This window comes from Pleurodeles waltl, chromosome 8 (assembly GCF_031143425.1).
Source record: "Pleurodeles waltl isolate 20211129_DDA chromosome 8, aPleWal1.hap1.20221129, whole genome shotgun sequence".
In the NCBI taxonomy this organism is placed as follows: Eukaryota; Metazoa; Chordata; class Amphibia; order Caudata; family Salamandridae; genus Pleurodeles; species Pleurodeles waltl.
The window spans coordinates 505,912,300-505,923,902 of NC_090447.1; the positions used below are offsets into that span (position 1 = coordinate 505,912,300).

An 11,603-nucleotide genomic window follows, 5' to 3' on the forward strand; every position below is an offset into this window, starting at 1 on the left:
GCCATCAGCGTTCAAGCCAGACCTGGTAATCCGAATGTAATGTTAAAGTATTTGTTTAGATAGAACTGTATTTTCTGTACTGGGGAACTAAAAAGTATATCTGAGTGAATCAGTCTGCCAACCAAGGTAAAAACCTGTCCTGCCTTTTCATAGATTCAGTAGACTCAGTTTTCCTTTATTTAAAAAAAGAGACAGATCACAAGGCGGCAGAGTTAACACATGGATTACCAGTTACAAAATGCAAACATTGATTCTAGGTCGAGACGTGAATTATACTAAAAGTACATACATTTTTATTCTGAAAAATTAGCACTTTGAAGGCATTTAAGAAAACAAGTAGATTTATTATATCAAGTTTTGTTTCATTTAGATTTTGTCAAAACATAAATCAAATTGTCGAACATGCTGACATTTGACTATTGTGACTCTTTTTAAATCCCAAATTGTGTCCATGTTTACACAAAATCAACAACTTTCGAATGAGTAGTGTTTTCCAAATCACTTCAAGGGTGATCCTTAACAACATCTACAGGGCTTTATCACAAACTACATAAGCTCTAAGGAGGATTTTTTCACATAAATATATGGTGGGGGAAGTAAATAAAACCATAAGAACCTCTCATCTCTCCATAGTCTCTCGGTCACATGTAATTCATTTGTTTTATTGCAGCTCTCATACCAGTGTAGGGTATCGGAGCACTTTACAGGGGACTACAAAGTGTAAGATTCACGTGCAATCCACACTTGATGGCATTTTCTAACAGTGCTTGGTCTGGAGAAGCACAAACCCAGGATTCAGAACATAACACAGTGGTTAGTATTGACTTTAACAATAAGAATTTATTTCTACAAAAGCAAACCTTTTTAACAGGGTATGGAAAATGAAGGATTAGGGAAAAAAGACATAACTTTTTAATTTGTCTCACACAGTTTGTATGAAGCTATTTAAGGGGAGTTCATAGCTCACTGTGCTATATTAGGTTTGTACATTATGAACTGCACAGTAGCAAAATACTTTCTGTAACAAAAGCAGTCTCCTACTGTGCTAGGCACAACAAATACTGTTCTTTGAATGATACACATTCTTTGCAGCAGGCATATTAACCATCTGCGCTACTTTACATGAGCCAAAACTGCCACTAGACAAAACTCCCATCTCTCTCCAGCAGGTACATTGATCACCAGCGTTATCTTGCCACCTTTTTTGCCCAAAAGGTGTTGGCTGTACAAGGAACTTTGCAGTGCTTTTAAAACTGCTGCACAAAAGAAGTAATACATATAAAAACACACGTGTTTCTTTCAGATTCCCCAGGTGGAGAAGTGCCTTCCTAGCGGTCCAGAACTGTGGACTCCCTTGGACTGTTTCACAGACCCCTCGGGGACCGTGGACCACAGGTTGGGAACCACTGGCCTAGAATTACAAACCTTATAACTGCATAGTGGCTCTTCCTTGATGAAAAATGATTCCATATATATGACCTATTCAACAGTTATATTCTCTCCAAACTCTCAAACATTAACCCTCAGGTACTGCATTGTAACTCCATAATAAGAATTGCACAACTTTTTATCCCACAAAATGAAAGAACATTTGAAATAGAGTCAGATCTGCAAAAAAATAAATGATGACAAGATGGTGATCAGAACAGGAATATGTAGAATCAAGAAGTAAGAAATTGAATTATTTAAACTTGCGAAATCCTATTGCTGTATGCTTTCATGAGAATGCACAATGCATTGGGTTCTATTAACCACAAAGGCAGAAGTCACGTTTTGATGGAGTTTCCCGTCCTCCAAACTCTAAATAAAACCCAGACTCATCTTGCAGCCTGATATAGCATAAAAAGGAATTTACCAAAATACAGCAGAATCTACACTTGTGGCTTCTGTGGTGGATCAACCCTGTTTAGTGTTTCTTAGGTGGGGGAATGCTGCTTTTGGAGACTTCAGTACAGCCAAGGGTACTGCAAAAGTCTGGAGACAATTATATAAATCACAGTGGAATTAGTGTAATCTTAATGATTTTTCGGGCCCTGGGCAACATACATTTTGGGGCCAGCTCTCAGGGCCGGACTGAGGAACGAAAAGCAGTCCTGGCAAAAAGTTCAAATCAGCCAGCTCCGTTTGGCTGCTTGCACTGTCTCTCTTTCCATCCATCCACTCTCTCCTTCGCTCCTCTCTCTCGTTTCACCCTCTTTGATTACTTTCACTTTTCCTTCTCCCTTCCTCCTTTTTTCTCTCTCTTGAAGCCTCCCTATGCCTGATGCACTTAACCTCGGGGAGCTGGGGAAAGTGACAGAGACACCAGAAGCAGCACTGGGCTTTCAAAACCGGTCTCCAAGTACTCCAAACCCCTGAGGAAATGCCAGGTAGAATAAAAGGCCTGTCCGGCGCTGCCCCCTGTTTTCATCAACATTACATTTACTACTCATTTTCAGCTATTTCTTGCCCTCACGAGTGGTGAGTTTAAAAAATGTGGGTAAAGAGAATGGAGAGAGGGGTTGAGAAAAATATGGGGATTCACTAATTTGTGAGCTAAAGAAAGATGTGGTACACAAAATAGATGCAAAGGGAAATGAAGTAGAGAATGGTGAGGCAGAAAGAGAGGGAGTGGCATAGAAGATAGCTGGTGTAAGATACTGGAACGAGGACAGTGTAGACAGAGAAGTAACAAATACTAAAGAGGGTGAGCAATCTAAGGAGAGAGAGATGATAGATCAAGAAGTAGGTAAGGTACAGAAAGACAGGTAGGTAGAAAGGTAGAGAGTGGTAAGTTAGGAATAGGTGGAGACAGTCAGATGGAGGCGGAGAGGAGGAAGTAAGGAAACAGGGGAACGTGAGCGTGAGAGGCGGAAACAGAACACAGAGAAATGGAGAGAAAGCCTTCTGACTGTTTATGACTTTTAAAAAAAAAAACATTCGAAAAAAAAACGTCGAAATGTCACATTCTACCACATTGTGCCTATTAAACCCCAAATGAGGTCGTTCCTCCTTAATTTTACATTGTTTAGACCACATTAAAGTGGGTAAATATCAGGCACGATATCGTATTCCTGCTCACCTGGGCAGAGGCAGATGAGGGCCAGGAGGAGGGTGAATGCTGCCAGGGAGAGCCCACGAGGCCACCACCACCTGGGGGTAGTGGCAGAGCCCTGATGGAGGCTGCTGCGCGGGGCCATCTTCTAGTCAGGAGAAAGCTCTCGTCGATGCGCACGAGCTGACACAAGCAATGGAATGCAACTTCAGTTTCGCAAACCTGAAGCAGACCAGCTGGCGCTGAGCATCCTTCCACTGGAAACGAACTGGAAAGCCTGTTGGGCTCGTCAGGAACGCGTCTCATGTTTTATGAGACATTTAAAAGATCTCCTCGGTAGTTGCCTTCGGCTGTATTATGTCAAAGAAGCACTTTATTTTCTTCCAGCAGAAGTTTGCACGTATGAAACACGTCTCTATACTTGCACGGAATTCCTTGGGTCCTTCAGCTATTGGCACCTGGGTTTGAATTTTCATGACAAGTACAGATTCATCTCTGTGTTTTACTGCCGGAGGAGAGTTGTTTTTGCAGGTCGAAAGCCAAAAATGTCTCATGCATTTCCAAAATGCATTTCGTTAACATCTTGAAGAAATTAAAATGATACAAAGTATGGCTGGTGTGTCTTGGTAGGCCAGTATGAACTTTGAAAGGTGCATTCCATACACTCTTGTTAAATACATATACTACACTAGGGAAAGTAGTTCCCTTGCAGCTGCATAATATTATTTGTTGGTTATTTTACAATATGTCGCACATTGTAACACTTAGGCCCATATTTATACTTTTTGACGCTAAACTGCGCTAACGCAGTTTAGCGTCAAAAAATTTTGCGCCGTCTAACGCCATTCTGAAGCGCCATGCGGGCGCCGTATTTATGGAATGGCGTTAGACGGCGCAATCAGACCGGCGCTGCCTGGTGTGCGTGGAAAAAAACCACGTACACCAGACAGCGCCGGCGTAGGGGGAAAATGGCGTATGGGCGTCTTAAAATGGGGCAAGTCAGGTTACGTCGAAAAAATCGTCGTAACCCGACTTGCGCCATTTTTTTTCGACGCCCATCCCCCATCAACATGACTCCTATCATTGTAAAGATAGGAGTCATGCCCCCTTGCCCAATGGCCATGCCCAGGGGACTTCTGTCCCCTGGGCATGGTCATTGGGCATAGTGGCATGTAGGGGGGCACAAATCAGGCCCCCCTATGCCACAAAAAAAAAAAAAAGAAAAACTTACCTGGACTTACCTTAATGTCCATGGGATGGGTCCCTCCGTCCTTGGGTGTCCTCCTGGGGTGGGCAAGGGTGGCAGGGGGGGTCCCTGGGGGCAGGGGAGGGCACCTCTGGGCTCATTTTGAGCCCACTTGTCCCTTAACGCCATGCCTGACCCAGGCGTTAAAAAGCGGCGCAAAAGCGCCGTTTTTGGCCACGCCCACTCCCGGGCGTCATTTTTGCCCGGGACTATAAAAACCACGTAAAGGCCTGGGAGTCATTTTTTAAGACGGGAACGCCTCCCTTGCATATCATTAACGCAAGGAAGGGGTTCACGCTAAAAAATGACGCCCACTCCGGGCACTTTGGCGCCCGAAGCGTCTAACGCCATAGTATAAATATGGCGTTAGTTGGCGTTAGTTTAGCGTCGAATTTGCGTCGAAAAAAACGACGCAAATTCGGCGCAACCAGAGTATAAATACGGCCCTTAATTGCACTAAACCTTATTTTCTGTTGGTGCAGATATGTCTTTACTTGAGCGTGTTTCGTCTAAAACATAACAGTTTCTTCCAGTGACAGCTGCTTGTCAATGGGGTTGGCGGGGCGGAGGTATTAAAATAAAATAACATTTAAAAAAAACTTACCTTTTATGTTGGGAGAGACGGTTCCGTCTCTCCCTCCTCATCTCTTCGCCCACTCCCGAAAGCACACAGACATCCAGAATTCCCAAAGCCAATCATGACCCTGCTGTCACCAGCATGACAGCAGCATTGTGATTGATCTGAGAAACCTGCTTTGGAGGTCAGACAGGGAGTAGGGCCCTGTACACTTTCTCCTCCATGGAGAAATGCAAAGTGCGCATGACTGTTTGGCCAGCCCAGCACAGCCGGCCAAAGCTTACTGCGCACTTATGTGCACAAATTACTCCTCCAGCACAGCCCAGCTCTAACCCAGCTTCCCAGGTGAAAAATAAAATGATAATAACCTTGCATTATTATCATTAAATTTTTCCCCTTCCCTTCGGTGAATAAAGTAGTGGGGCGACGCTCCTCTGCCTTAGAGAAGGAGCCGCACTGATTTCTTCCACTCTCTGACCCGCATGCCAGGGCCAGACCAGGAACAAAAAACAGCCCTAGTGGGTTTGACATTACCAAGCTTTGTGGGGCTACTATTTTAAGGAAACTTTGGGAGGCTTCTTCGTTCCAAAAATAATTGAAAATGTGTGGCAAAATGGTGGATTTTACAACTCATTTTGCACAATAAACTAAATCTCCCTCTTCCCTGCCGTTGGGGGATATGATTCTGTTTGCCTCACATCCTAGGTCGCTTTGACATATATACATGTATATACAGCACATTGCTGCACTGGTGGTTCGCCTGGTGTGATGCACATGCTTACTAGACTCAATGTCGCCTGCCAAGGAATGGTTATGGGTTCTACAAAAATACCCAAGCTGTTAGACCTGTCAGATCTTGGCGTGGTTTCCCCTGTCGTTTTGCTCCTGATATCCTATTTGTGATCCTGTGCTGAATTTAATTTTTGCAGGCTTTAGGACTCTGGGCACTTTACCACTGCTGACCAGTGCTAACATGCAAGTGGTCTCTTTCTAAATCTTATTGGTTTCTTCTTGATTGGCACATTTGATTTACTAGTAGGTCCCTAGTCTAGTGTACCAGATGTGCCCGGGAATTGTAAATCAAATGCTACTAGTGGGCCTGCACCACTGATTTTGCCACCCACGAGTAGCCCTGTAAACATGTCTCAGACCTGCTACTGCAGTGTCTGTGTGGGTGCACCCACTTGCCAGGTCCAAGCCTTCCTTTTTACAACATGTAAGTCACTTTTAAAGAAGGCCCTAGGCAGCCTCATCGGCAGGGTGCAATGTGTTTAAAATGTAGGACATGTACTAGTGTGGTTTACATGTCCTGATAGTTAAATACTGCTAAATTTGTTTTTTACTATTGCAAGGGCTATCTCTCCCATTGGGTAACATGGGGATTACCATGAAATATCTTTTAAGTGTAATTTCCCCTGAGCAAATAGAGATATGGAGTTTGGGATCTCTGAACTCACAATTTTAAAATACAACTTTTGGTGAAGTTGTTCTTGAGTTATAGGTTTTAAAATGACACTTTTAGAAAGCGGGCATTTTATTGCTTAACCATTCTGTGGCTCTGCCTGTCTGTGGAATACATGTCAGGGTCAGTATGATAGTTGGGTTGTTTGTAAATTCACTCTAGACAGTCACACAAAGGGAGCTGGGGTGTGCCCTGCATTTCCTGATGAGTCTTTCTGAGCTGGAGTGGTGGGAAGAGCTGACACATGCACCTGAATGGGGCTGTTCCTGTCCTCACACAAAGCAGTCTCCAAACCCCTGGAGTGTGTTTGAGGCCAGGGCAGGGAAAGGCAGGGTCTTGTGCACTACAAAGACTTATCTTTGAAGTTTGCCTACTACAGAGACAGAAATGGGTATACGTACTGTATCTCTGTCATCATAACATTAGAACCCTTCTGGACTGAGGACATTCTTCCAGGAAGAAAACCTGGATGCTGTAGGAGGAACTGCCACCCTGCCTGTTGCTTTGTTGTGCTGCCCTGATGCTTGCTGCTTTGGTCCTGGGAGTGAAAGGACTTGGCATTGCTTTCGCCATCCTGCTTTGCAAGGTTCTCCAAGGGCTTGAACGGATTTTGCCTCCTCTTAAGAAGTCTCAGGGACATTAAAGACTTCATTTCCCAGCACCCAGGATCTTCTGCTGAAAGCTCTCACTTGCCAAGTGTTGCCAACCACAGTCCCTGGGCCCTTGGAATTGTAAGCTGGTGACCTGAAGGAGAAAATCTACGCACCAATATGCCGCGGCTGACAAATCAATGCAGTGTCTGTCCCGCGACTGGAGAATTGACGCAGCGCCTGTGTTGTGTCTTCAGAATCGATGCAATAACTGTTTCACTGTGGTTCCATCATCCCAGTGCATCTGGATTCTCCACACATAGTTTGTGGGCACCAATTGCTCATCAAACTGCACCACAGTAAGGTACAGAGGCTGCGTGACTAGAAATAAATATATTGCCTCACCTGCAAAGAAAGAATTGATATATCACATCCCCTGCCAGTAAGGAACCAACACATTGCCTCATCTGCGAGGAAAGAATCAACAAATCACCTCACCTGCGCAGGGAGGAACAGATGCATCACTTTGCTTTTTCTGCCCCTCACCTTCCCTGCAGCCCTCATCGTCTTTTTTATGCATCCCAGGTACTTTGTGCAAAAAAGAGAAAAACATTGATTCCTATGGACTAAGTCTCATTTAAACCTTTAAAAAGTGATATCTTTACTTGTGTATTTTAGATTTTTGTGGTGGTTTTGGTCTTGTTTTACTCAGATAATTGTTGACTATTTTCCTAAACTAGTGTGAAGCACTTTTGTGGTGTTTTCACTGTGCTACTATGTGTGTGGACAAATACTTTACTTTACAGATTGCCTCTGATATAAGCTTGACTGCTTGAGCAAAGCTACCAAGGGAGCGAGCAGGGGTTATTTTAGCTGTGTGGCTCCCTTACCCTGATTAGTGTGAAGGAACCCTAATTGGAGAGGGTGCAAACCACTGCCAACTAGAGACCCCATTTCTTACACCCATGTTTATGAAACCTTTGCGTTGTACTTGTATCACGCATACCCAGCGCAAGAGGATTGGAGATTTGTCCCAAAATATCTTTTTTTCAGCCTCATTATTTTCTCTGTCCACATGTGCTGCTTTCTGCAGTGCAAATAGAAAGAGGAAAATGCATCTAAGGAGTGTTTTTGTACAGGAAAGTGTCCCTTCCTGCACAAAAACAATTCTGCCTGTGATGCAAACACCCTTGCACTATGGTGCAAGGGTGCCTGCATTGGTGTTAGGCAGCACACACTGCACCAGCACTAGGAGGCAGCAGAAATACTCTATATCTTAGTAGAGATGGTGGGTTACTGCTGTCTCCTTTTCATGCGATGCAGTGCAGCAACTTTGCTTACTGCCCGGTGTTGCATTACATTAGTAAATCTTCCCCCAGTATCTACAGCAGGCATTGTCAATAATAAGTGACCACATGGGTGAGGGGAGAATGTGAGTGCAGGGAAGTGTCATGGTGTAGCATCTGGTCAGTCCTCCTCATTAACAGTTTTACTTTGAAAAGATTATAAGAGCGACTTTTCCAAGATGTTAACCTGATGCTTCTCTGGCACAGAGCAAAAATAATGTGAGTTAAAGTTAGGTTCCTAACACACAGATGATAACCTCCAATATATAGGTATGAAAGCACCCAACAAGAGTGGACAAATACACAAGTCAGAAAAACGTCTCAAGAAGAAAGAAAAACATTAGCCTTAGCAAATGAAAAGAAGTGAAAAAACAACAAAACACAGATCCTAGTGAAATAAGCAATGCGTTCAAAAGGAATGATCATCATAAAAGAGACAAACTAATGTTTGAGATGCATTGAATTCTGGAGTTATTTGACTTATAAAGTAGTCTCCAAGTGGTATACTATGCTGACCTGGTAGAGCATGTCACCATTTTCATATGGAGTGACTTAAGATCAAACTATGAGTGTTCCATCTTGGTATGGGTCTGCCCAGGCACAATGTTAATATTTTATGTTGATTGTATTGCTTGTTTTCTAGGAGTCTAGTATTTGAAAGTACACTTTGGCTCTTCCTGTTAAAAGATCAAGCTCCCTCGCTCTGTAACTGAACACCAGGTGCCATTTTCCCAGGACTCTTTTTCTGGGACCCTCAAGAAGCCAAACGTTTCTGTGATGTGTGGAGGGGGTCACTGCGCAGGGGGGTGCACGGCCATGTCATGTAGCATGCAATCTGTGAAAGGTACTGAGACTGATGAACGTGAGCAGCGGCCATGCTGCATAACACACAGTCACTGTTCTGGAAATCGTGAGCCCCCCTCTTCCATTAATGTTCCTTCTCCATATTACTTCCATCCCTTCACTGTTTTCAGCTAGTTCCAGGGCTCCAGGTGGACAAGGTCATCTGAACTTACCAACCATTTGTGGCCATACTGGGTGCCTATAGCATGACAGTTGATATGTCCACTTGTGTGTCGGTCCTTTGCCAGGCAAACACTTTCCTCTATTATCACAGGGCATTCTTGCATGGGCATTCACCAGATTAGGGTGTCTATTGTAAATTGAAACTGTCTTTTTAAACAACTATTTAGCCCTGTTTGGGCTTGGAATGTCTTCGACATGGAATACTGCACTTCTGACTGGCATTCAATATTGTGTACAATTTTCATATCAGGTGATATCTCTTAAGCTGATCTTGTAGTTTTCTGTTCCCAAATATCTGTCTTGTGTAAAGAGTCTATTTGAATAGCACACTTTTTGCTGTAGGTCATTATGCCAAATCCTATCAGATGCAGGAGCTATCGGGACTCTTCTCTTCTCCAAGTAGTCCATACCAGCTCAACCCTGATCTGTTTACAGAGATTGGAAGCCTTACGACTTTTTGTAGCCATTTATCTGCTCTCTGAACAGGCTAATTTGGTGATCTATAATGTAAGCGGATCACGTTTAGCCCGTCTCCATGACCCTACCTGCCATTTGCGGCCTGAATTCTTTCAACTGCCTTACATCTCTCATTGAGTGACTTGGGGTGGCTTGATAAGGAATCTGTGGTAAGAATATTAGTTACTTGTAATATTAGAATATTAGCACAAGCCAGTGTAAAGAAAAGGTATGGTTCTTTTTTCACTTGCGTTGTTTATTTTTCTGCAACATCCTATGGCCTCACATTTTTACATACATATACATGGTATTACAATAAAAGAAAGAGCTTCGCACCTCTTAGCTATTACGTGTGACCATTCAATCTGATATACAACATGCCAAACATGTATTGAGAAGGAAATCCAGGAGAAGAGCTTTCGCTGCAGGGGTAAAATAGCCCACTGGCTTCAACACTACTCCATCTACCCTGGGTCCTGCTGTCCTCAAAGAGGGTCCCGTGTGGGACTGCTGAACGATGAGAGGACTCCCCCCAGGAGGTTTAGGGAAGGTGGTATGGGTGCCATTTGGGTGATTTATGGGCATTGGGTAACAAGTAGGGGGACATTTTGTGTAGGGCCACCATTTTGGGCAGGCGACATGGTGGCCGGTAAGCAGGAGAAGAAAATGTTTAGCGTATCTGTAGGCGATAGTTTAAAAAACAAAATAAAAAGAAGAAAAAAAAACTCATAATACTAAAACATACATTAATTACACAAAAGTAAGTATATTAGGCAGGTCGTATATTGTATGGGCGTTTAGTGGTGAGGGTAGTGAGGGTGCCAGTTGAAGTCTGTCGGAAGCTTTGTAGTGTGGCCGGTCAGTGGACGACGGAGCTTACCTGCTGGTAGGCATGGTGGACGACTGATTTTGGGCGGAACTCAAACTTCTCCAGGAGACTTGGCGCATTGGATCTCATCCGCAACGGTGCATTGGAGCACCTGCTCCCAGCTAGGAGAGCAGTGAGCGCGGTACACCAGGTAAGACTGGGAAGCCGTGGGAAGAGGCAGGGAGGGAGCGTCGGGACAGCGAGGGGTGGGCAGGGAGCATGTGCAGCTTCCCCGACCACAGCAGTGGTAGAGCCGCCAAAAATAATTTGGTTCATGACAAGGTCCCAAGGTGCAGTGACCCCCTCGGCGGTCAGCGGCATTGGGGCTGGGCATGCTGGCATGGCAGGAGGGATAGGGAAGTACAGGGGGAGGGGGGTGAGCCCAGTGGGCGGGCTTTCCTCAGAGGGGCAGTTTTGGCAACCAGTGCTTCACGTTGTGGAGCAGAGAGTGAAGGTGATAGTGGGACCATGGCCTGAGCGTCAGAGCAGGCCTCGGGGCAGGTCTGGGGGCAAGGCGAGGCGGGGCCACTGGGGTTGGGGAGTGGGAGTCAGCAGTAGCAGAGTGGTGTGGTGGGGGCCTGGTATCTCCTCTGTGCCATTGTTTGCTTGGGTGGAGTGATGAGGAGGAGGGGGTGGGATTGATGTCGAGGGGGATGGGATCTCTTTGAGGGTTCATCCCCCAATGCGCATTTATGACAGGCGGGGGGTACTAGAGTATGCCAAGGATGACTTGGGTGATGGTGGTGATGCTGGGGGCCAGGGGAGGAAGTGCAGCCCAGATGGAGTAGAGTGGAAGGACAAGGGAGCAAGGTAAGCGGTGAAGTGGGCAACAGACAGGTGGGGATTTGAGCCAGTAATCACTGGCACATCAAGCCTCTTTTGGCAGGGTGAGGCGATGGAGGAACAACGTGACCCAGGCGGGTTCGGTGCGACCCGGCGACCCTGGGATGAAGAGAAGGCACGGCCACTGGCGGCTGACTGGATTAAATCACCACAGA

General features: G+C 45.1%; 1 protein-coding gene across 1 annotated transcript in view; it reads right to left on the reverse strand.

Annotated features, from left to right (window-relative positions):
* The window catches only part of ECRG4 (ECRG4 augurin precursor), an 85,648-nt gene extending 82,341 nt beyond the window's left edge, over window positions 1–3,307 (reverse strand). The window contains exon 1 of the mRNA XM_069204468.1: window positions 3,062–3,307. Coding sequence (XP_069060569.1) covers window positions 3,062–3,179 — 118 coding nt within the window. The 5' untranslated portion in view covers window positions 3,180–3,307. The remainder of the gene's footprint in view (window positions 1–3,061) is intronic.
* Between the last annotated feature and the right edge of the window lie 8,296 nt (window positions 3,308–11,603).